Source organism: Mizuhopecten yessoensis, unplaced genomic scaffold (genome assembly GCF_002113885.1).
Source record: "Mizuhopecten yessoensis strain PY_sf001 unplaced genomic scaffold, ASM211388v2 scaffold8361, whole genome shotgun sequence".
NCBI lineage: Eukaryota > Metazoa > Mollusca > Bivalvia > Pectinida > Pectinidae > Mizuhopecten > Mizuhopecten yessoensis.
The window spans coordinates 865,679-892,253 of NW_018407509.1; the positions used below are offsets into that span (position 1 = coordinate 865,679).

The 26,575-nt window shown below is 35.9% G+C and overlaps 3 protein-coding genes across 4 annotated transcripts in view; 2 read left to right on the top strand and 1 right to left on the bottom strand.

The window, feature by feature from the left end:
* LOC110455678 (charged multivesicular body protein 6-A-like) overlaps nt 1-7,760 on the top strand; it is a 13,283-nt gene extending 5,523 nt beyond the window's left edge. For both annotated transcript variants that reach the window (XM_021505947.1, XM_021505946.1), the window contains exons 4-9: nt 701-788; nt 2,424-2,510; nt 2,894-2,959; nt 4,070-4,150; nt 5,529-5,595; nt 5,726-7,760. In XM_021505947.1, coding sequence (XP_021361622.1) covers nt 701-788; nt 2,424-2,510; nt 2,894-2,959; nt 4,070-4,150; nt 5,529-5,595; nt 5,726-5,775 — 439 coding nt within the window. In that variant the 3' untranslated portion in view covers nt 5,776-7,760. The remainder of the gene's footprint in view (nt 1-700; nt 789-2,423; nt 2,511-2,893; nt 2,960-4,069; nt 4,151-5,528; nt 5,596-5,725) is intronic.
* A 3,161-nt stretch (nt 7,761-10,921) lies between these two features.
* Nucleotides 10,922-18,335, top strand: LOC110455652 (ubiquitin-like protein ATG12). Its single transcript, XM_021505899.1, has 4 exons — nt 10,922-11,115; nt 11,998-12,134; nt 13,383-13,445; nt 15,126-18,335. Exons 1-4 carry the CDS (start codon nt 10,953-10,955, stop codon nt 15,183-15,185), a joined length of 423 nt encoding a protein of 140 aa, XP_021361574.1. The 5' UTR covers nt 10,922-10,952; the 3' UTR covers nt 15,186-18,335.
* Nucleotides 18,336-20,385: 2,050 nt separating this feature from the next.
* LOC110455651 (cilia- and flagella-associated protein 52-like) overlaps nt 20,386-26,575 on the bottom strand; it is a 14,711-nt gene continuing 8,521 nt past the window's right edge. Inside the window, exons 9-12 of the mRNA XM_021505898.1 lie at nt 25,124-25,272; nt 24,008-24,329; nt 22,187-22,424; nt 20,386-21,600 (exon numbers count right to left, since the gene is read on the bottom strand). Coding sequence (XP_021361573.1) covers nt 21,445-21,600; nt 22,187-22,424; nt 24,008-24,329; nt 25,124-25,272 — 865 coding nt within the window. The 3' untranslated portion in view covers nt 20,386-21,444. The remainder of the gene's footprint in view (nt 21,601-22,186; nt 22,425-24,007; nt 24,330-25,123; nt 25,273-26,575) is intronic.

The window sequence follows — 26,575 nt, forward strand, 5'->3', positions numbered from 1 at the left end:
AACCAAAGAAATCTTCTTTCTTTTTTACAAATGTGAACTCACATAGCCCACTTCATCATGCTTATACCAATTTTAGTACAGTTTTATTTTTATAATTTTTTTACATATCATTATACAGGGGTTAGCCATTTAACAAAAATATCACCCATGGCCACACCCCTCTACTGTACACTGCTACCTATGTCAGCTATGGTCAAATTGGTCCAAGATCTCATTGATACAAAGCTACATACAAAGTTTCATCAAAATCAGTTCATATTTACTGAAATTATTGTGTTCACAAGGAAAAATTAATGGACGATGCAGCAAGGTCACTCGGACCGACAAAAAGTATGAATTGGCCCCTGGATGACAGTCCTAATTTGAATCGGATGTCAGGTGACCGTTAAGGCCCATGGGTCTCTTGTTTAATAATAGGGTTCAAATGTGAGGAAAACAATCATGTTGTTTCCTGTACCTGTGGTAGGGTGCATGTGAGGATAAAGGTTTGTGCAAGATAGATATTTCCAAATTGAATTACTGAGTAATCTGTCTTTGCAGGAAGATACTTTTTTCAGCCATCGTCATCATATGTTTTATTTATCTTTTTTTTTAGATATCTTTTATATCCAAGAGCGCTAATATAAGTAAGGTTCATTTTCTAATCCATTCTCCTCATTGATTCAACCTTTACTGTAAAATTGTTTACATATCATTACAGTAAAGCTAAACTGATGCTGAGGAAGAAAAGATTCCAAGAGTCTCTTATAGAAAAAACAGACGGACAGCTGGAGAATATAGAACAAATGGTAAGAACATTTCCCGTTCCAAGTCCTCTGTGGCATACCTGGTACTACTCTGTGATTTCTAAAACAGAATTTTGAGTCTTGGATGGAACAACTTTGCCTTGGCCTACTTTGATAAACAGAACTGCGATGTTAGCTGCCATTAATTGGACTCTGGATTTATTCAAGTTCTTGACTCAAGAAAACGATTTCTGTACAAATTCTTGTTACTCTAGATTGGTCATTAATTATTTATGTGAAATTTCCCTGGACAGGATCGATCATTGTTTAACAACTCGTACACATTTTACACCTTTGTGTGCATACACTTCATTGGTCAGTTGTCTGATGAAGGCGACAGTGTATATATCGTACTAGTCATCGAAACGTCACATAGAATAATTTTATTGGTTGTGTAAAATGGACTTCTCATAATTGGTTAACAAGTTAGTGAAATGCAGTTGTTAGAATGTCTGTCCGAAGTTCAGAGATCACACTTGCCCAGTGTACTCCCATATTACCAACAGCAACTGCAAGTACTGTTTTCACATGGCAAGGGGACAACATTGTTTGGAATATTAAGTTAGTAAACAGTGTAATCCTTGAAGCAGAGACCTCGAAAATTGTCGGAGGAATCAAAAATGAACTAGACTGTATAAACTGTAAGTAACTAGATAGCTCAATTGAAAATAGAAATGATGAGCAACAACACCACTGAATTCGGTACAAAACGTAATGTTTGATTTTCATCCTAAGTGCCGACATGTTTCGCCCAAAGGGAGGCCGTCTTCAGAGCACAGTTACATGATGTTTGCAACTACATGTATGGTACAATGACAATAAAGGTCATGTGACTAGAACAATAAAGAATAACTGTGACATCATCAAGTTGCTAAGAGTTACAGTCTGGTAGGGTGAAAAGGTTTAGCCATTTTTGATTGGTACATAATAAAATGAGTGCTAAATAATTGCAGCATGATTATAGATTATATAAAAGTTTCATAGTAAATTTACGTGAATGTATGAGTTGTAGTATTACAGTATTTACGAAATGATTAAAGGAACAGAAATAAGGGATAGTAAACATGAAATTAAACAAATCGAAAGTGTTCAAATAAGCAAAACTGTAAGGTCGTTGTTCTGTCTCCTAAGGAATGGAAATTGTAATGGAAAGAATATTAAGCATGATTAAATTGTCAGAACTGTTGTAAATAGAGTATATGTATAAGTCAATAAGCATGTGAGCAGTTCTAGAGTGTTAGATTAGGATAAGTTCCGAAGAAGAAAAGGTCCTCGCATCAGTGAGTTCTGTAGGGTAATCCTGTGGCATCAGCGATAAGGATATTAAGTTGTATAGAGGGTTGGTACAGTACAGTCTGTGCACGTTGTATAGAGGGTTGGTACAGTACAGTCTGTGTATGTGGTATAGAGGGTTGGTAAAGTACAGTCTGTGCACGTGGTATAGAGGGTTGGTAAAGTACAGTCTGTGGTAGTTGTGTTCTGAGGCTGGCAACAGTATGTTGTGTGATGTCCATACTAGCTCAATTGTTAGATTATTTGTTCTGAGAATGCCCCACACTTAAAGCCTAGTATTTTTTCCTTCTTGATTTCTAATGGGATTTTGTGCTGTTATTAATTGTTGTGATTTGTTATTTCCAGGTGCATGACCTTGAATTTTCTCAAATTGAAGCCAAGGTCTTCGAGGGATTGAAGAAAGGAAATGAATCGCTCAAGAAATTACATGAGGTAAAATTGAATTTTTCAAATATATAACAATCACACAGAATGTGTAATGTGTTGTATTAATGAACATTTTCATACAACTGCATATTAAATGAGATATCTTTCTTTGAAATGGATTGGAAATATTCTGATCTATCTACCTATTTGGGAACAACATTTGTTTAAGTCTTGCCTTGGAACTCCGAAAAAAAGACCAATCAATAATTTTCATTCAAAATATTCTGTACGTTGTCAACTGATGTTTTTCATAATACAAAATGAGGGTTGCCACAAATAATAGTTAACCAGACACACATGCACTGGTGGCCAGCACAGTCATATGGTGTTTTGAATTTGAAAATTATGTAGAATACATTTTACTTTTACTATTTTATTTTAATTTACAGATCATGTCGATTGAAGATGTGGAAAAACTGATGGATGAAACACAAGAGTCTATAGAATATCAAAAGGTAAATTGAGTTTTTCATTCTTTCAAAAGACACATTTTCCATAAGAATAGCAACTGGCAAGAATTGAAAATGTTACCACAGAAGCAGATTACTATATTCAGGGAAACTTTTGTCCTGTCCAATATTTCCCCTTCGCTGGAAAATCTGTATCTGCCCAGGTTAATGCTGCCCCTTTACATGTAATTTTTTTATATGGTATTTTTTGTACTTGTATTCGCAGACGCGTAACAACCTATGTAGCAAAAAAGCCCGGGCTTACACATCATTTTTTACCAAAAAATACCCCCGCAACATAGACTATATGATATAAAATATTAAAAAGCAAAATATTTGTAAAATATTAGGGAAAAACTATATTTTCTTGATTTAAAAGGGCCATTGAAACTGAGGCCAGAACATAGGAGAATTCGTCTCAGGCATTCTAGAAAACAAACTTCTCCTGGGGGAGACCCTCCAGACTCCAACAATGGGAAGGGGGGAGATCCCCTCCCTTACCCTCCCCCTCCTCATGCTGCACGCTTCGGAGTGCTGCCTTTGGCAGCACATTTGATCATTGGGCTTACACATTGAAAACCCTTTTGTTACGCCCCTGACTCGCTGTCATGAAATAATTGCCCTCCTTACGGTAGCAGAAAAGGTGAAAGTTAAATCGTTAGCAATGTTTTGGTTAAGTTGGTTTAATTTTGTTTAGTGTCCTATTAACAGCTAAGGTCACTTAAGGATGTGCCTCCATGTGTGGTGTGTATGCAGGAGACAGGATATGTTGTTGTGGTTGCGTCCTTGTGAAAGCACAGATCTGATGCCTACTTTATAGTGCTATCTTACTGAAATGTCATGCCGAAGGCACCAAGCACAGTATTCCGCCCGATCACATTATACTGACAACGGGCAAAAACAGATTTAAAATACTTAGTAATACTTTGGACTCATGGTAGATTTTACTTAGAAACTACTTTTAATTCATCTTACTTCTTATTGATCTGGTTTTCACGTAAATTGGACATCAGCGAAAAATAAGATGAAAGCAAACAATTCATAAAATTGATCGAGGATGTACTAGAACAATACTTTATATTTACTTAAATATTCTTCCTTTTGTTCCCCTTTTAGGAGATAGACGACCTTTTAGCGGGCGGTTTGACAGAGGACGACGAAGAAGACGTACTGGCTGAGCTAGATGAACTAACAAAGGTATCTGCACTTGAAATTTACTCCATTCTTCCTTTACCCTTTCACCACTGTAGACTATAATGGACTCATCCATATCAATGCATGGTTGAGTCTACTCAAGTTACACAGGGGTGAAAGCGTTAAAATTTCATATGGAATTTAGAGACATTCATACTTTGTTGATGCTCTACTTCAGGCTGTAGTTTTATCAGAGTGTGAGAGAGAGAGAGAGAGAGAGAGAGAGAGAGAGAGAGAGAGAGAGAGAGAGAGAGAGAGAGAGAGAGAGAGAGAGAGAGAGAGAGAGAGAGAGAGAGAGAGAGAGAGAGAGAGAGAGAGAGAGAGAGAGAGAGAGAGAGAGAGAGAGAGAGAGAGAGAGAGAGAGAGAGAGAGAGAGAGAGAGAGAGAGAGAGAGAGAGAGGGAGAAGACTGTGTATTATATACACATTATGATATTTCTAAACATTTTCTTCAGGTCAGGAAGTACGGATCTTATACAGGTTCATGTAGCACAACTAGTGATAAGTTTATTTGTGACGCTTCACCAGTCATTTGTCAGAGTACATATTGCACTAGAAAATGTCACACATACATTTCACTGGTTGTGCTACATGAACTTGCATACTGTCCATACGGGCGGGCGGGCAAACGATGTCCGCTCGATATCTCGAGTAATTATTAACGGATTAACTTCAAACTTCACAACAAGGTTAATTACCATGAAACCTCGGACAAGTTCGATAACCGCCATTATCCGACCATAATTTGTGGAGTTATGCCCCTTTATGGACTTGCCGAAACAGTGTCCGCTCGATATCTCGAGTAATTATTAACGGATTAACTTCAAACTTCACAACAAGGTTAGTTACCATGTAACCTCGGACAAGTTAGAAAACTGCCATTATCCGACCATAATTTGTGGAGTTATGCCCCTTTATGGACTTGCCGAAACAGTGTCCGCTCGATATCTCGAGTAATTATTAACGGATTAACTTCAAACTTCACAACAAGGATAATTACCATGAAAGCTTGGACAAGTTCGATAACCGCTATTATCCGACCGTAATTACTGGAGTTATTACCCTTGGTTTCATTAATGCGATGCATGCGTTCCATGATGTTGTATTGCACTCATTGATCTACCAGTTATGTTGAATGATTTCTCTTTTAATATCAATTACTCACAAATACTTCATATATTTCAATCATACAAACAACTGCTCATTCAATGTGTGACGGGCGTATTATATACCGCTCGCGGTAACCTTGTTCACAATGTATCGATCTTGCAGAACCAAGAAGTAAAAAAAAGCACACACCCCTTAAAGTTGATTTGATGATGTTGTTATTTTGTCCTATGTCGATCAACGGTTTATTAAATCTACATCCTTTCTCTCTACAGCAAGACATGGCACTGCCAGATGTGCCTACAGACGAGCTACCAGAGATACAAAAAGAAAAAGAGAAAAGTAAGTATTGAAGTACTTAAACTGGTGTTCTTTTGTATGTGGATTTAATCTTTTTGTGTTTAATACATGGATAGAAGAATATATGTATATTTATTGGATTGTTAATAATGATTATGTTTGATGCTTTCAGAGAGAGCCCAGAGAGAGGAGCGACAAGCAGAAATGGTACCAGCATCTTGACGCTTTGTCCTTCAACTATACATTTACAAAACAACCTCTGTCGTTTTACTGCAAACGGACAAATATTAGCACATTCAGTTTAGGCAACCAAGCCAGAAGTTGCTGTCTGAAATAAATATAATGATGCACAGCATACCAGTCCGTTTTAAATAGTGATAAATCATTATGTTCAAAGACAGCAGTGCAATGTATACCAGAGTTGCTGGACTATTTGGTCCTGAGGTTAATGTATAAGTGCAGAGTATTTTTGACTGAGGTTAAGAAAAAACAATTGTTAAGTTTCCTTTTGCTTCCAAAACCAGACTTTTGCAATTTGGTCGGACTGGTATCTGTCAAAAGGTCAGGTGGTGACGCCACAGAAATTGAGGCTAAAAAATTAAAATGTTCTTTGGAAGAGTAGATCAATTATGCACACCCTGAATATTTTGGGTGTATATGTGTGGCCCCTGTGCTGCAAATACTGTATAGATCAAGGTATTTTTTCCCATGGGCAATAAATTCTATGTTAATTAGAAAAATTAATTACCGTAAATTTGAGGGTATAGTGGGCAGGTACGTTTTTGGGGTCAGATTTGAAAAAAAAATATTGGGGGGAAAAAATCCTGAAAATAACCGGTATCAAAACTGGAAAAGTAGCATCAAAGGTAGCTTGGTGTTTATAACGCCGATTAATTATCGATTGATTTATTGGAGTGAACAAGCCCATGAAGGTCTACCTCCGTACTGCTTGGAATGAGTGGATGATGGACGAATCCTGCAGAATTTGTTGAACAGTTATTGATATTTGATCATTTTAATAAATTCTTTTAATAAAGTTTTCAGAAAAAAAGTTTTATTTCAGAAGAAAAAATCTAGATTGGTACTTCAAATTAAAAAGGGTTATTGTCTTGAAAGCAATTGTCAGAGTTGAGATTTAAATGAATTTTAAATTATACAATTAGGTAATGCAATATCTATATGTTATTTGAAATATATAAATTTCCCCAGCAATCTTTGTTGACCACTTGACCAATGTTTTAATGAAAATGGATCTAAATGTCACATAACACAACGGTGATGAATGGGGAAAAAAATCAACTCATGCTCAATCGTTTTACTTTCATAATGCTCATAGCTTGTGATTATTGAGTTGTGAATCAACTGCTAATATTTTGTTATTATGATTAAACCTGTGTTAGTTTGCCTGAGTATTTGTTTTACATACTGTCATGTCCGACATAAGCTGTAATACAATTTCTTATAAACAGGATGTCAGATTAGACAGGTTTCAGTGTAATATGTTTTGTAAATAGTTTTAGTCTACCATTGTGCATGCTAACCGACATTTTTCTCCTGCAGGAACATACTGGTTGTTGGAATTTAAATCAGTTATGGGCAAGATTTGTTTTATAAAAAATATTTATCAGAAAACAAGGGTAATTAATTCAAAGGGGAGTAACTCTGTAAACAAAAAAATCAGTGCTGGACACATGATAATCATGTACAGGGACCACTGCAAAAGGGTCATTATAGGCAGTTTATCACTATATACAGGTGGTCCCTTAAACAGGCTTTATCAGACTTATTGTCCTTTATTATAAATGAAAAGTAAATTAAATATTAAGTAATTTAAATTGTCTTACCATTAAACATGTACAAGGATTGTCTCCCTGTGAAACAAAGATATCAGTACTCACCAATGCTGATACCCGGGAATACAAAATGTAGTACATGTACATATTATGGTAAAATTAGTCTGATAGAGGCAAATACCAATTTATGTGTATCTGCCTGCGGAAAGAAAATAAGGTCTTTGTATACACAATAATATTAACCATGCATCTTTATATATTTTATTTAAGAAAAAATAAAGTAAGCTATGTTAGTAATGTATTTATTCCATGTCTTTTACCAGTGTTTCTGATTTTCATTAGTATACATTGTATATTATTTTTACTAAATGAAATTAATGTAACTTCAAATAAATCCATCATTTACGTATCAAATTGTTTGTTCGGGTGTTTTTTTGGGGACATTTTATCAAAAGAAAAATTATTTGGGTTCTACTTGATACTCAACATGTTGACTCCAAAGAGTTTCTGGTCATAATGCAGGGAACTTGATCGGGGGAGATTGGATTAAAATGTTATCGCAACCAGCTTAGTATTGTCAAAAAGGAGGAGGATCTACCTAGACACACTTCATCTGTTATTCATGATAACAGTTGTAGGTTTCACATTTGAGGAGGATCTTTAAAAGATAGTCTTTAGAATTAAAAATGTACACACCATAGACAATAAGTATATGTGTTACATATTTCTCAAAGACCTACAGAAATGTTCATGGACCTCGGACTTGACAAAGAATTTAATTAAGAGTTAGATATTCAAATCAGGAAAACATTTGTAGTAATACAGAAAGAAAAATAATTAAACAAAACAACTTTTCCTCATTGCATTTATCATTGAATCATGGGTTGGTTGGTTGTACATGGTTGAATGTCCTATTAACAGCTAAGGTCAATTAACTCATTCACCCCTGAAATTTCATAATTAACTATATATTCCAACGAGTTTAAATGTGTCTTCAGGGTTGTCGGAGTTAAATTGGTATTTTTGACCTTTGTTCGCAGATCTGGACACAACATTGCATTACATTGAATTTATTTTTAATTTCAAGTAGATTTAACAATTATTGAAATCAATGGTGACGATGGAAAATAAAGTATAGCATTACATCTACCTATAGCTATACCTACCAATAAAAGTGTGGAAGAGAGCATGCATTAAAGGGCAAACAAACAATATCTTTAGCATGGCCCCATCAGATTAAATCAATTATCAAATTTGAGATGTTTTAGTTATATGAAATATAACAGTTGCTGCCATTGAACATGCCGGAAAAGAAAATATTCTCAAGCACGGCGAAAGACAAAATATACAACTCGACAATCTAATCTACCTACCCATAGCACCTGACCATACTGGATTAAGTATCACAGGCTTCATGCAAGCTTCTTCAAGTGTGCGTGCTAGTGTGTATGTGTGCTGGAGGCAGGGTTTGTTGGTGTATTTGTCTCCTTGTGGTATTGCGGATCAGATGCCCACTTTATAGTGCTATCTCACTGAAATACCATGTCGAAGGCCCCCAGCACAGCATTTCACCTGGTCACGGAACATAACTTCAGAAATACAAATTATTTCAATAAATTTACATTGGTTTTTATGGTGGTTGTCTGTTAATTTTAAGGTGTTCTTTATTGGGGTTAAAGTTTGAAATGCATCTTTAAACATTTTTGATGGTATCAACATGGTTCCATTAAAACATATTCCATGATGCATTGTCGCTTATCTTCGAGAAAATGTTTGAACAGAAGTCACAAAGAATAGTGGTCTCTATATACAGGTATAAAAAGACTGGTTTCTGCACGTGTCACAAAGGATAGTGGTCTCTATACACAGGTATAAAAGGCTGATTCTACAGGTGTAAAAGGATAGTGGTCTCTATACACAGGTATAAAAAGACTGGTCTCTACAGGTGTCACACAGGATAGTGGTCTCTATACACAGGTATGAAAAGACTGGTTTCTACAGATGTCACAAAGGATAGTGGCCTCTATACACAGGTATAAAAAGACTGGTTTCTACAGGTGTCTCAAAGGATAGTGGCCTCTATACACAGGTATAAAAGACCGTTCCTACAGGTGTCTCAAAGGATAGTGGTCTCTATACACAGATATAAAAAGACTGGTATCTACAGGTGTCAAAGGATAGTGGTCTCTATACAAAGTTATAAAAAGACTGGTATCTACAGGTGTCACAAAGGATAGTGGTCTCTATACACAGATATAAAAAGACTGGTATATACAAGTGTCAAAGGATAGTGGTCTCTATACACAGATATAGAAAGACTGGTATATACAAGTGTCAAAGGATAGTGGTCTCTATACACAGATATAGAAAGACTGGTATAAACAAGTGTCAAAGAATAGTGGACTTTATACACAGATATAAAAAGATTGGTTTTTACAGGTGTCACAAAGAGAAGGGGTCACTATACACTGATATACAAAGACTGGTCTCTACACGTGTCACTCAGGATTGGGTTCTATATACACAGGTATTAAATGACTTGTTTCTACAGGTGTCCTTAAGAATGGTGGTGTCTATACACAGGTATAAAAAGACTGGTCTCTAAATGTGTCACAAAGGATAGAGGTCTCTATGCACAGGTATAAAAAGACTGATCTCTACAGTTGTCACACACGACAGTGGTCTCTATACACAGGTATCACAAATGAGAGAGGTTTTCTATATACAGGTATAACAAGACTGGTCACAAAGGATGGTGGTCTCTATATACAGGTATAAAAAGACTGGTTTCTACAAGTGTCACAAGGACAATGGTATATAAACACAGGTATAAAAAGACTGGTCTCCACGGATATCACAAAGCAAAGTGGTCTCATACTCAGGTTAAAAAAAGGTTTCTACAGTTGTCACAAATGACAGTTGTCTCTATACACAGGTATGAAAAGACTGGTCTCTACATGTGTCACAAAGGTGTGTGGATTCTATACACAGGTATAAAAAAATACTGGTATCTACAGGTGTCATAAAGGATAGTTGTATCTATACACAGGTAAAAAAAGACTGGTATGCACATGTGTCATAAATGATAGTGGTCTCTATACATGGATATAACAGACTGGTTTATACAGGTGTCACAAAGGACATTGGACTCTATACACATATAAAAAGACTGGTCCCTATAGCTTGCACAAAGGACAGTGGTCTCTATACACAAGTATAAAAAGACTGGTTTCTACAGGTGTCACAAAGGACAGTGGTCTCTATACACGATTATAAAAAGACTTGTTTCTACAGGTGTCATAATGGACAGTGGTTTCTATACACAGGTATAATTAAAAGACTGGTCCCTATAGCTTTCACAAAGGACAGTTGTCTCTATACACAGGTATAAAAGACTGGTTTATACAAGTATCACAAATGATGGTGGTCTCTTTATATAGGTATCAAAGACAATTTACATGTGTATTTTCAAAGAGAGGGGCGGAATCGGGGTCCGGGTTACACTCTTAAGTTTATACACTCAACGTGATCACACAGGCACTTGCTTCGGTTACCAACATTAGACTATCACAAGCGCCAAATATACGTTGATAACTGGGGAGAAAAATGTCGACCGATGACACGGAACTAAAGGAAACAACCAATCTTGAACCAACTGATGAAGCTTCGGCAGATAAAAAGCCGACAGAAAACGATGAAGAACTAGAAAACAAAGAACAGCAACCACAGGCAGGTGCATCCAACACTGCCATTGAAGCAAAATCTAAAAGTAAGTTGAGCTGCAAATCTACTTAGTTGTTTCCTTTTTCATTTCCTTTTTTGATTGATGTTTTCTTATTCTAATATATGTGTTGTTTCCTGTTCCAGCTATACATTTTTGTTTCGTCTTGCCTACGGGCCAGATCGGCTTGTGTCGTGGCGCGTCGTCCGTCAACTCGGCCTACTTTCTATAAAACGCTATTTGCCCTTAGCTGCTCAGTGAATTTTACCAAATTTAGTCTTGACAGGGACAGTATATACGTCCCTGGTCTTGAGCATCCTGGGCCGAAGAGTTCTCAATTTTTTATAAACGGCGGATGTGGATGTGCCCCCTCCACTCCAGAGACAGAGGTGCGAGGCCAAATAGGTGTGTGGGGTGGGTGGGGGGGGGGGTAAATGTTTAGAAATCTTCTCCTTGGCTTCTAAACCAATGGAACAGAGACGTATATACTACGTATGGCTTTATACGTCTCTGAATGGAAGGAAGTATTTTTAACCAAAAACCAAACTTGTTCAAGAGCATCTTTGGGGGATGGGCATGTAGTTTTGTATAAACTGAAGCTGTGGCCTCCAGGAAGGGCGGGCCCGATATTGAAAAAAGGGTACATCTTTGAAATCTGTCTCTATTTGTATGAATTAGAAGGATTATCACCGTTTTTTCTGTATAATCTCTAGGCAAAAGACTAAATTTTGTATAAATTGAGGGTGTGCCTCGAGCTCCCACCCCCAATAATGTAAAATATATATAAGCTATTAAGGCCCCTGGGCCTCTTGTTTTAATATATACTTTCCCTTTTTACTTTAAATGTTTTATTTTATTTGATGTGTTGTTTTCTGTGTTGAGTCTTAGTGCTGTGACCTATTTCACTTGAGGTGTTGTTTCCTATTTTAGTTGATGTATTGTTGAAGCCAGCTGGTGATGCCCCGATCATGAAAAAGAAAAGATGGGCTGTAGAAAGAAACAAGAGAGTGAGCTGGATCAGTGAATTCATCAAGAAATATCTCAAACTGGATCAAAAGGAATCTATGGTAAGACATTTTGGTTTGTCATTTTTCAGTGATAATAACAAGTTTATAGGGGCAACAACCCCTTATTTACAGAGTTATTGCCCTTTACTAAAATGACTTGTCCGTGCATTACTTTGCTAGCATTTAAGGTAGGATCATGAAACTTAGTGTGTACATCAGTCATACTAAGGCAATGTGCACTGTGCCAAAGTTTTGGCCAACAACCTTATATTTACAGAGTTATTGCCCTTGGCTAAAATGTTGTGTCCGGAGCACAACTTTGCCTGCATTTAAGGTAGGATCATGAATCTTGGTGTGTACATCAGTCACACTTAAGTGATGTGCACTGTTCAGGGGTCTGCAGCCCTTAATAATAGAGTTATTGCCCTTTGCTAAAATATCAGACACCTATAATGTATGTATGTTAAAACATTATTTTGTTCCAAACTCCCCATTTCAACATCTTTACCAATATGTGTCAAAATTCTAACCTAAAGCAAAATTCACACACAGGAAAAGCTTCCAAATAAGTTTTGGGAGCATACATCATCAGTTCCACTGATACTCTTGTTAGTCCCCCACCAGGAACCAGGGGGGCTATAGTTTACTACTAGTCACTGGAACTTCATACTTGGTGTATGGGTTCACCTTGGTGAGGCGGTGTGTCATGTATCAAAAGTAGGTCACTCTGACCTACATTTTGACCTTTGACCTACATCAAAGAAAAAGTTTTTCCGGGCTCTATCTTCTACACTACTAGTCACTGAAACTTCATACTCAGGATATGGGTTCCCCTTGGTGAGGCGGTGTGTCATGTATTAAAAGTAGGTCACTCTGACCTACATTTTGACCTGCATCAAAGAAAAAGTTTGTCCGGGCTCTATCTCCTACACTACTAGTTACTGGAACTTCTTGCTTGGGGCATGGGTTCACTTGCATTGAAGAAGAAGCATACATAGTGTCACCAGATGCAATTTAATAGTAAAACGGTACCACTGACCAGTAAACATCCACCAGATTTGATTGCAATAGTAGCACTGACACTATTCCTTATTGAATACGGTGGGTCTGTCAAACATTCATATATAGAATTAGTTCCTGTACAAATTTATCATCTGTGCATTTCACATTCGGTGGGGGACTATAATTCGCCGAATTGTCTTGTTTTTATTATTTTGTGAAAAACTACCAACCACAAATCATCAATTGTTGATTTAATATATTTAAGTTGATCTTTTATAACTGTTCTGATGTTGTTCTCTTTTTCAGTTTCTTTATGTACAGCAGTCTTTTGCCCCTTCACCAGATACAGAGATTGGTACAGTGTTTGATGTAAGTATCCCCGCTAACTAAGATACACTTCTAAAAACACTGATGAATATTTCCAATTCTCACATTATATAAAACCAGTAAGGCCTACATTTATGTTTTGATTGCAAAAGGCTCTGTCATAGAATCAGCTTCTAATCATTATCTGCTATAAATAAGATTTTAAACAATTTCCAGGGTTATGGTTTAAACAGAAAAAACGCACGGTAGGGAAAGAGAAAATCGATACTTTTTATTCTGTATTTATTTGATAGATGCTAAAACTGTAGCTGAAAGTCTGATTGTTTATCCTTTTGATATATTATGTCATTAGCTGTAGAGCTAGGGTATGTGGCCTAAACTTGCCACTAAGTTACGTATACATGTTTCAACTTGCAGACATATGTCCAAAGATGCAGTGATGCATCATATATGTCAGTATATTTGGTGATATAAGATATAAGAATTTGTTAAGTGACAGACCTCATCCCATGTGGTGTGATCACAATTTTGTATTATGCTGGATTCTGTACTTTTGGCCAATGACCGAAAGTACTTAACTATTGATCGATTATAGAATAAGCTTTGTCTTCTGTAACTACTTATTTGACTGTCAGTAATGTCTCTCAGAGCTTTAAGGTAATAGGTTTGTGTCACAATTTCTCAGTAGAATTTCTTCAAATTTTGTAGTTATATTACTTTGAAGTAAAGAAAATTATCTGCCACCAAAAAATTACAGGTCGTCGGAATTTTAAGGATTTTAAATGGATATTTATGTAAAAAGGAGTGAATTTTAGAAAAAAATGAAAGACACATTTTTTGCAAAATAATGTCAATAAAAATGATACTGCCATAGATTAGTATTGCATTAATGTATAACAATTTAATAAATGCTGAAATTGTGTAAAATAAATTATCTATAAACGATCATTTTTTTTATAATAATACCATATACACATAGTAATTGCATGTAAGAGTTATCTTTCTTGAAAAACTTCACAGTAGTGAAATAGATAGCCGGTTTCCTGAAGTACAGAAAAATGGACACATGTGACTCATTGATAAAAAAAAAACTGAATTAATGCCGGTATAGCTTTGAAATACTTTAATGTTGAGAGAACACACTGTTCTGTCAATAATAAACATACAATATTCATCAGTTTAAGATTAAACAATGGACTCATTAGAATATGCGGAAATTGTGATCCTATCTCCCTACATTGGATTTTCAACTAGGGATGTACTTCCTTTTTCCGTTTATCAATACACTAATTCGACCTTAACATCGTATTGCAAGTGACCCATATAGTTGAAACTTAGAATTTTCAAGTTATAAGTGAAATTTAAAGTTAAAGTTAGTTTCCAATACAGGAGCCAATAGATCTCCTCTACATTGGACTCAAAAATGAAACAGTTGTTTAATATAAAGTTAAAGTTCATTGTTTATTACATTCGCCCTATAATTATAGTAAATCTTCATTCGGCAAAAGTTTATCTATTCTGTTCTTAAAAGTATTGATATTTGAAGCGGTTACAACGTCCTCCGAAAGATTGCTCCAGGTTTTGACTGGACGAAATGTGAAAAAGTTTCTCCTCAGAGATGTTGTTGACCGATGTTGGAATATTTTTTGGGCTGTGTATGATATACCATGAAAAGTGGCAAGACTTTGAAACTTAAAAAAAAAAAATCAATCTTTTTTTCAGTGTTTTGGAAGCGATGGAAAACTAGTGGTACACTACTGCAGGACCCAAGCTTGGGGATGATAGTCTGCATGACACGAAGAGTAGGCTGAAATTTCAACAAGTAATAAAAGTGACGTCACAGTAGAAGGTTGATCATGAATAACCACAGATTGCTGTGAAATAAGTATAAAGCATGTCATCAAGTGTGTTTTATATACATGTACCTGCATGGTGATTTTTGCATAAGCATTTTCTATTATTTGATTACTTGCATTGGAAAAAAAATGCATTTAAAAAACGCTTATGTTTTAAAAGCAGTTGTCATGGAGAAATGGAGATTAATTGGTTTATTCAAATTTTCCCACCCTGTCAATAAAATGTATAATTTGCGTTCTCTGCTGTAGAAAGCTGTGTCATATGACGTCATATTTTAAAAGTTCCTTTACACCATCTTATTGGTCGTTTTTCTTATGATGTCACACCTGTCATACCAAGGGTAGGTGACTCTTGACAGAAATCCTACCTTCATGGGTCAACAGTAATTCTAGCCTCGTGGGAAATCTTGAGCAGGTCAAAAGGGACACAATTTTGTGAATGGCAGGAAAATTAGTGTTGAACTTTGGAAAAATGTTCAATTTAATGTTTGAGAGAAAAAGGAAAACAGTGATAGTATAATTATTGAATTTTACAATTTTTGTCAAATCCTCTACAAACTACCATAAATTGGGATGTTTTTACTGCGGTTATATTTTTGCATATATTCTCGCAAGATTCAAATTTGCAATTATTTGATGATAATAATAATATACAACATTTGATACAGCGCCCTATCTAGCTAGAATAAGCCACTCTAAGGCACAATTTATACAATCAATACAGTTAGCATATATATACATTAATCAATACAATTTTTGAGGAATTCGCTGGAGCGAACATGTACAAATTTACCGACTAAGAAAATAACCCTCAATTATTCTGAACGTTTTGTTTTTTAAAGTACCAGATTACCTGAATTGTGTTAACAAAAGCTGACAAGGTCTTATCAGTAATCTAAAAGGTCCTATTGTTGTAGTGTAGGGTGGATAGCTTAGTGTTAATCTGTATAAATCAGCGAATTCTGGTCACTTAAGAAGATTCTTTAAGAAGGGAGGGGGTGGGGGGGGGAGGGGTAAGAAAATCACTGAGTCAGCACTTAAATCTACTTTTACTCCTAAGTGGACCCCTCTACTCATTTTGAATTGCATACAAGTGCAATTCTCTCAAATCTTAAATTGCGATATATTTTTTATGGTAGTCAAGTTTTTGCGCAAAATCCCAATTTGCAAAAAGCGAGACCAGTAAAGATAAAACTACAACTATTTTCGAGAAATTCACAGAAATCAATCTACAAAAAAGATATCCCAATTTACAGTATTTGATTATTTTTAGCTGAATGACATGTAGATGTATATTGTACTGTGATATTATTTAAGAGAGTATGTGTTTTTGTTTGTTATTTAGGGTTGAAAGAAGATGATTGTGTTGTAATATTAGAGTCTGTTCTGTGAAAATTTCGTTTTTGAGTTGGTTTGCTTTAAGGCCAGCAGTATTTCTTGTAAAACTGAGCAGTATATTGAATTTCAACTGACTCTGAATTGTCGAATATCTATTTGATTTTCATAAAAACTTTTTTTCGCGATAGTGGTTTTAACTCATTCACCCCTGAAAATTTGTTTTCGCAATAGTGGCTTTAACTCATTTAACCCTGAAATTTCATAATGAGCTATTCCAGCCTTTGAATTGGAAGGGTTCAAATGTGTCTTCAGGGGTGAATGAGTTAAGGATGTTTTTTATGCATGGAATAAAAGTTGCAAAATGAGCAAGTTATAAATATAGACACGATGTTTTTTTATGCATGGAATAAAAGTTGCAGAATGAACAAGTTATAAATATAGACACGACTAAATGTTTATCTGTGTAAATATACATATTCAGATAGAGGCTTATATGGGGGTTCATATTGGATATGTGAGTAGGATAAGCAAATTACCCTATTATTATGTCAGAAGTGAGTTATTAATATTCATATTGATAACAAACATCTGTTGCAAATTACCTGGTCATAACATACAATTTAAATAATTTTTGATAAAAAAATGTATTTTGATCTATATCTATGGAAATCTGGGTTGCAAGCACAGCTGAATGCCAAGGACATTTTCTTGCTCAAAATAACAAATAGTGTATCATATGTATAGGTGTCGGGAGATGGATTTTCTTGCCCAAAATTCTACAGCTAGTGGCAGAATGTTCGTATCCACCACATAATGGGCTTTATCTCCAATCTTTTGTCTTAATATTAATTTATTAAAACTATTCAAAATGTTCAAAAGATGAGGTTTTTATGCCAGCATCATATGAAGTGACTCTTTTTTTCTCTCCCATTAGACAGTGATATCTACACTTCATGTCAGGGGAAGATATCTCTGTCTTACCCTAGGGTAAAAAAAAAAAAGGAATTCCCCTGTCATAACATAAGTATCACTTCAAGTAAACAATGTTATGACGTCACGTCAACAATAGCAGATCACCTAAGATAACTAGGATTTGCTTGAAATTATGGAATCTAATGAAATCAACGTTTGTAACCCATGAAATCACCACTTGTATTTGATGTGGGGAAAAAAAAAATAATGCTTGGGAGAAAAATAATCAATCACTACTTCGGTAGGATGATGATAGAGAAATTCTAAACCTCAGGATAAGATTTTTTTAACTTCAGCACTTGTCACAGCCTCATGCTGAACCTCAGAACTCTTTCCCTGGGGTTGAAATTTCTCTATCACGTCATCACACTAGAGTGATACATTCTATTAATTGATCCTCTGGGGAATATTTTTTGAGTTAAGCACAGGGACCTGAGATTTTGTGACAGCTATATTAGAATATGGTGTACCATTACTGGGGTGGCATTTTTACAGAAAATTGATCTTAACTTCTGAAACATGTAAAAGAAAATTCTGAACACCTCAGTTTAGGTCCTAATATAGCTGTATAGCAGAATATATATCAGGTCCCTGTGCCTGAGGGTACTAATGTGTCATTGGAATACCCAACTCTATATTTTCCTGGTGATGCTTCAGGTTTGTGAGAAATATCGTCTTTTATTCTTAATTTTTGACTGAGCATTACTACTTCAGACAGCAACAAGTATTACTTAACCTATTACAATAACTCGTTTTCGATAAAAAATAATTGTTCAGAAACTGAAAGATACATCCCATGAAGTTTGTATTTTATACCTTTGTTCAATTACAACAAACATGTTCTGCAGGAAAGGGTCATGTGATTGACATGTATTAAATGCCATGTGCATGATCATTTTCGCATCAGTTTGTTGTGAAATGTATAGGTCATTGGTTTTCCAATGAAGAAATATATTTGCTGATGTGCCACTTACGTTTCATGTTAAAAGAATAGGATAGTCCTTTAGGTATCACACACACCAATTAGGAGGTTGTCAGAATGGTATTCTATTTATATCAATGTGTGTTGGCTGTATGTGAGAGGCAAATGTGAAGACGAATCGTTGTATGGATGAAAGTTCATAAAGTCTGAGAGAGGGAATATTGATTGAAATAACTGAGTTATGACAGTAAAAATCTGATAATTTTATGCAATAAAGAAAAAATAAATGGTCAAAATACATTTCAACTGTTCTATTATTTATTTTTTCTGCCCTCATCAAAATAACTGTGTAGCATTTATTATGCCCCAATATGAAGTTGTGTGGGGAAAATAGTGTTACTCTTTCCCATACATATGTCTGGCCATTAAAGGTTTTGTAAGTTAACATGCTTATGCCCCTTTATAAGCATCCTCGATACCCCAGGGATTTCGCTCTATGCACCCCATGACAAAATTTTAAGCTTGTTGATGACACAAGAATAAAAGTTTAATCCTTTGATGTACATGAAAAGAAGATTTTGGTCACATGAAGGTAAAATTGGCTGGCTTTGAAGTCTGATGTTGCTCCTCTGTATCCTTCAAAGGAAGGTATCAGCCTAGTGATTGGTCAGGTTTTTATTACCCAAGACCAATCAAATAGCTAGCAGTGAGCCTTAAGCTTTGCAACGACATATATGATATTCCAAGGTGCAGAGAGCTGAGTGAGGGTAGGGTATCGAGGATGCTGTAGAACATGTTATCCGACATTTTGGTGACCTTGACCTCTGTGACCTTTGTAAAGTTTTTCGAATTTATCGTAGGTCAGTGATGGACAAAATACTGCAGCTAGTGTCAATCTAATTCGCCTGCTAATGCTCTATAACGTAGCCAGTTATGACTTTTGGTAACTTTGAACTTTGACCTTGACCTCTGTGACCTTGCTTTAGTTGGCGTAACGGGCCATTCTTGTCTTACAGACAAGTTTCTAGCAGTCCATTTATAATTTTTTAAACTTTGATTATTAATGTATTCAGTTTCCAGAATCTGGTTCTTACTTATGCAGCTTCAACTTAAAGTATGTAAAACTCAATCTTAATTATCTATACATTGAATTAAGAATTTTTTCAAACAATGTGATAAATATGGGGAGTTGGAGATCCAATGTACATGCAAAGAGTTCAGCCAAGTGCTGAGTTACCCAGCAGATGAATTGCACAAGGAATACCACGAGTCTGGCAGTAGTAGTAGAGTTATCCATAATCAAAATTGCATTAACGAGTTTCAGTAGCGGAACTGGACTAGGTCGATCGTCAGCCACAAGGTAGCTCATTTGGGAGAGTGTCCATCAAGAGTTTGAAGGGTCCAAGGTTCGAACCCCGGTCTGGCCATGCATTTTTCCTCTCCTGTTACAGAAGTGTTGTCATTATCTAATGTGTCGAAACTAGTTCACGTAATTTCGATTAAACCGGTAAACCCAGTACCATGTTGTCATGGTCATCTTTACCTAAAGATTGATGATGTGATGAAGTTTGAGAATGTACACTGATTATTTTTGTTCAGTTTTACTGCCGAATACAGGCTGTTTCCCCTAGCTAAAAACTGCCTTATTTTCCCAAAATAACCAAAAACTGAGGATTTTCTCCTAAATTTCAATACAAATAAGGCTATATTTTCCCAATTCTTGAAGGAACAAGCTGTTGTAAAATTAAGGTAACAAAAACCATGGTAAAGTGCATTTGTATTCTTTATAATTAGTTGTAACTATATTTTATATTTGAAATGTACACCCTTGACAGTAAAATAATAATTTACAAAAGAAAGTTGTCATTTAGTAATAAATAACTGTACACAGATCAATCATGATAAGTTTTAATGTACATTTGGCAAAATATACATGACATTGTGTATAAAATATAAATAAACTGTTATCACAAAAATTTTGGACGGATCACCATTAACTGCAACCAAAAAGGTTGCAGAATAAAAGAAAAAGGCAGACGATTTTTGCCAACTTGCAAACTACCTTTGGGTGGAAGAACATTCTACCTTGGAACATCATATACCAAATTATTTGCCAACATTTTTAAACTTGTCCATCATTTTTCATGTAGGGACATGCACTTCATTATTTGGGTTGTTTTTTAAATATCCATATTGCTATTAGTTGTTGCAAACTTTGGCCTGAGAAACTATACAAATTTTTGTTTGGCCTAATATGTCAAGTTAAGGCAACATATTTTCCCTAATTCTTTCATTACTCTACATAAATCTTGGTGATTTTTCCATTCAATTGACTTCTTGTTGGTGAAAATTGAAACAAGTAATATATAATGATAATATACAAAATGTACATTGAGACTAATGGTAACAAAAAATATGTGATTTTGCAGCATATGTATTTGTTAACGAAAAACATGGTCCTATCGGGTCATCTTCTTAACTAAACTCCGAGAAATTGTCTATGAGCAGAAAGTTTCAAAGTAGTCACATAATGTTACGTACATAAAAGTCATTTTAAAATGTCAAAAGTCATTTTGAAAGCTGAAGTCCATATATATATAATATGTAGTAGTTTTGTTCTTTCATTTTATATTTATCTTAATATGTTTGGATAATGCTGAGCTATAAGTAGCAAACTCAACATACGGTCCATCAGAAGGGATTCCACTTCTGTCATAATTGTTGCTCACAAATTTAAGTAACAGTTTGGGCAGTAAGTGTGTATGGCATTTCAAAAGCCAAGACTTGTCAAGAGTGTTATTTGTGACTGATTAAAATTGAGTCTGACAATATAAATATATTCTCCCCTGTGATGTCAACGGATCTCGATTTGTGCTTCCTTCCTTGAGTTTTAAAGGCTAGCTTCTGTAAGTTTCATTTGTGTCAAGCACTTGAGATTGCTAGGTGTTCGATTCTAGACAAGGTACTGGGGAAATTTCCAGACAAGGATAGCGCCATCCTCACTGACACTAACGATGTGGGTGTTTCCAGGTGAAACCTTGATCTTCGTGATGTTTCCGCTGTGTCCAATCCCCACCGATATTATTTCCGCTCTTTTGTAATCCCATAACTGTGAAAATAAAATAAAACTTTATGTAAAATCATGCACAAACAGCGATGTTTCTGTACAAAAATTGTATAAATGATAAAAGCATGAATATGTGAGAGAATTTGTCATTTGTCGTCACTATTCCGTCTTTGCGTATTGCAGAGTTATCTTCTCTTTTGAGCAGGTATTGATTGTTACGTCATTGGTTTGTGTGAAAAAATTACGTCGTTTTCTCAAAAATTGATGACGTTACTCTCACTAACAAATGATGTAACAATCAATACCTTCTCACAAGTGCAGATAACTCTGCAATACGAAAAGACGGAATATGACAATCTGAATTCAAAATGAGGTAACGTGATTTTTCGTTTTATGAGCCATTTCAGACTGAAATCTTTCAGTTATTAGAATGAATAATTCCAAGATAAGAAAACCTTGTGATATCATAGAAAATTAAAGCATTTTTTTTTTTTTTTTAATTTGAGTGAAAAGTGCTCAAATAAGACCATACTGCTTAAATAAGTTCATTAAGTATGTGTACTTGAAATATTTGTGTCAAATTGCTGGACTTTGTTCAAACACAAAAATGAAATGGATGTTGACATACCTTGAGAATTTTGTCGTCCCCTCCAGTAGCGACGACATTGCCGTCTGCTGTAATATCCATAGCATTGATGGAGCCACTCGCTGATCCGTCAAGTTCACGAACCTGTGAACCTGACGAGACGTCCCAGTAGACTAACTTCCTGTCCGTACCGCTAGTCATGATCTGGTTTTCCTCTTTGTTAAAGCACACGCACTTAAACAATGTGTTTGCAAACACAATCTGGGAACGGCGCTTCTTTCTGTAACATATTTAAAGTACATAACCTTGAAATCCATTTTATAGTTTGACATGACATGATTTTATAATTTAGATTCATGCGATATTGACATTCCAGACTTTAATTGTGTTATCAAATTAAAAGCGAATGACAATTGTTTTTTGTTGCGTGTATTATAATGCCTCACACATTACTTTAGTACGTCTCTTTAGAAATCTTTTGTTGAGGTGAATATGTGGTTATATAGACCTGAGAAAGTTTCAGTGACCGAGCCGAAAATTGAGGCCAATATCACATTTCAGGTCCAAAATTACATATTCACCAAAAACAGTCTTTAAATTGTGGTATTAGATAAGAAAATATTATGCTTTTGTCATCACACAAGACAAAATGCAAGCAAATTGTCAAGAGAAAAATGTACAGCATTTTGGCAGACAGCATTGTGACATTACAAACTGACATCACAAAGTGAATGTTGACCTGATGTTTCTAAAATTAGTAATACTGAGTCAATATAACAAATAATTGACCTCCACATGATTATGATTCAACAAGTAAGGACGTAGGGGGGGAATTATATCACCATATATACAGATTTATTATTTTTTCATATTATTCCCGAGGGGGGAATTATATCACCTTATATACAGATTTATTATTTTTTCGTATTATTCCCGACAAGTGATTGGCCAGGAATGCATCACGTGTCGACCGATAAAAAAAACGATATTGACTTGGAGCGCGTGATTTTTTGTTGAAGGACTGGGTGTTTCTAAAAATAGAATTATGATGTGTCTCCAAACAATACATCGTCACACTTCCGAAGCTTTTTTTTTTTTTTTTTTCTCATATTGCTTACATTACTGTTTTGTAAAATAATAAAACAATTGTAGCCTTTTTACTTCAGTCAATACCTGGATTTATCAACCCGAGAAAAGATATATTAACCTCGGACTGCGTCCTTGGTCAATAATAAAGACTTGCCAACCACTGCCACCAAAAATAACCTAAGGTAGAAACTCTGACACAGGAATTTCCCTATTCTAAAGAAAATTCACACTAAACATTGTACGATGACACTAATCTTAAACGTGATCTAGTATTATAACCCCAGTTTTCATTTTCACCTTGGCCCGTATTCATAAAACCCGTTTTCATGCTCAAGCATGGATTTTGTGCTCAAGCCTTATTTCTTGTTCCGTTCTTAATTTCATGATAAAATCTTATTTTGGCAATGATTTGGGAAACATTAGAAGAGACATTTAAAACCGAATACTGTTTTCAATGTCTACGCGACTCTAATTTGATCCTTTGACATGATTTAAGTTAGTTACAAGATGGTTTGAGCACAAAATCCATGCTTGAGCATGAGCATGGTATCATGAACACAGGCTCTGACTTTTACATATCTGTGAATGCCATATTCTGAACACCAGTCTTTTAATCATTTACTGTGGTTAAATCAAATTTGAGACTTAGTCAGTCCAAGGAATCCCCTTTTCTGAGGATTATGTTTTATACGGATTTTGTGTTGCTATGATAACAGTATGAAATACATAATAATAACATATCCGGGTTCAAGTAAAATGTCTTCCACAACTCACTCTAGGTCCCAGATGATGGTTGTTCCATCATGGCTGGATGACACACAGCTTTTGCCATTCTTGCTAATCCTGATGTCGGAGACCGATCCTTTGTGCTCCATCATGTTGTGCTCCAAACTGGTTGTGCAGAAGTCATGGCTGATTGACCATACGCGGACTTGTCCCTCGCCGCCTCCACTGAGTATGCAGTGACCATCCGGTGTACACGTCAGAGCTGTCACGCCGTTGCTGTGGGCGTCATGTATCGTAAACATAAGTTTCAGGGCGGCGCCACCCTTTCCTTTCACAAAACCATAACCTCGGATCTTTCCGTCATTCCATGCTGGAATAAAAAATCTAGAAATCAGGTAGTTGCCCAATCAGTTTTTATGCTCTCCCATATGAATAAGGTTTAGCATAATATTTCCGGGGGGTGATGTTCTTTTCGTTGGTAAATAACGTGATCGCAAAAATATGATCTGGTGAATAATATGACAAGGGTAAAAATGACGATACATACACATTAAGAGTAATGATGTTTGAAAATAAGATTATATCACATATGAAATAATTGTGTTGATGATTTTGTTTAACAAAATACACTATCTTGTCGTTGCTACATACGTCATAAAGCCTATTAATTTGATTATTTGACACTTCAATAGTTTATATGCTGAGTGTCCTGTTTCTTTGCTTAAACACTGTGAACATTAAGTTCCTTCACATATATCTAAATCGTGAAATTATAATTGGTGTAAATTTAATTTTCCAATTTTTTGGTCAAAATGGCGAAAATTTAAGCCTGCATAAATAACCCATTATACACCCGAAATAAACTTGTTTTAATTGTATAACAGGAAAGAGAATAGTGTGCTTCCACCGGGGATCGAACCCATGATCCAAGTTTTTCTAGTCGGATGCTCTACCACTGAGCTAAAGGCAAATTCCCTCCAGAGCAAAGCTAGAAGGCGACTGTAATCCTATTTACAATTAAAATCTGCCACCATTAGATCCCTTAATTTTCCTCGATTTTCAACCTTATTTTACTACTTTATGCCATGACATAATTCTGGGATGCAGAGTGCAAAAGTGAGTGTAACCCCTGGAGTCGAGTGTCGAAGATGGGATTTCACTTACCAGTGTAGATCTTGCTGCCATCTTCTGTCAGCGCCACAGAGGTACAAGTTATATTAGCCACCGTCTGCCTCAGGAGTTCCTGGCCGGTCTTCAGCAGCCAGAATCGGATCTGTCCCAACTGGGACGTCACAAACAGTTCATTTGATCTTCTGTAAAAAAAAAGAAAAAAAAAGGAATATTACGAGCAAGCCTGATAGTGGCCAAACAAAAAAAAAAAGACTTTTGTTACCTGTAAATATTAGAGTGGGTAGGTAGGTAATAATTTTTATTTTTTAGAACGATTTTGCTTTTTAACAGTGCTTCCCTGAAAAAAGGGCAAAAATAAGTTTAAGGTATGCACAAACGATATGTTAGGTAGGGTAGGCAGAAACAAACATTGTTTTTGGTATGATATGAAAGTTTGGCAATGCACCTTTCCTTTAAAAAAAAATTGTTATAAAATTTAATCTAGAAGTACGCGGAGATGAGCTGGGAAATTGTGGTACAGCACCCTCCATGGTTCAAGGTCAGCCAAGGGTCAGATGTTTCAAGACATTGACCACCACATGATACAAGACAGAGTATTTTCTCAAATAGGTATTATTAGCTCACCTGGTCCGAAGGACCATGGTAAGCTTATGCCATACCCCGTTGTCCGTCCGTCTGTCAACTTTTCCCTTAAAACACTACTAGTCCTGAAAGGCCAAGTAGATTTGTATAAATGGTGGGTGTGGGCCCCCTGGGGGCAGAGGGGCGGGGCCCAATAGGGGAAATAGAGGTAAAACCTTTAAAATCCTTCTTCTACCGTAGGGATTAAGGGATTTTATCCTAATTTAGTCTGGAGCATCCTTGGGCCAAGGGGACTCAATTTTGTATAAATGGTGGGTGTGGCGCTCCTTGGGGCAGATAGGTGGGGCCAAATAGGGGAAATAGGTAAAACCTTCAAAATCCTTCTCCTATCGTAGGGATTAAGGGATTTTATCCTAATTTAGTCTGGACCATCCTTGGGCCAAGGGGACTCAATTTTGTATAAATGGTGGGTGTGGCGCTCCTTGGGGCAGATAGGGGGGGCCAAATAGGGGAAATAGGTAAAACCTTCAAAATCCTTCTCCTATCGTAGGGATTAAGGGATTTTATCCTGATTTAGTCTGGACCATCCTTGGGCCAAGGGGACTCAGTTTTGTATAAACCGTGGGTTTGGCCCTCTTTAAAATCCTTCTTCTTCTGTAGGAATGACAGGATTTATTCCATATTAAGTCTAAATCATCCTTGGGCGAAGGGGTACCAATTTTGTATAAACCATGGGTCTGGCCGCCCAGGGACCTGAGGGGCGGGGCCCAATAGGGGAAACATAGCAAATTATTCTTTAAAATCCTTCTTCTTCTGTAGGAATGAAAATATTTGGTCCATATTTGGTGTGAAGCATCGTTGGGTAAAGGGGAACCAATTTTGTATTAATGGTGGGTGTGCCCC

Excerpts from the sequence above, each read along its gene's own strand:
- LOC110455652 (XM_021505899.1), top strand. The coding sequence starts at position 10,953 with ATGTCGACCGATGACACGGAACTAAAGGAAACAACCAATCTTGAACCA. Across the intron at positions 11,116-11,997 it reads CATTGAAGCAAAATCTAAAA|TTGATGTATTGTTGAAGCCA; the intron begins GTAAGTTGAGCT and ends TTCCTATTTTAG. Across the intron at positions 12,135-13,382 it reads TGGATCAAAAGGAATCTATG|TTTCTTTATGTACAGCAGTC; the intron begins GTAAGACATTTT and ends TCTCTTTTTCAG.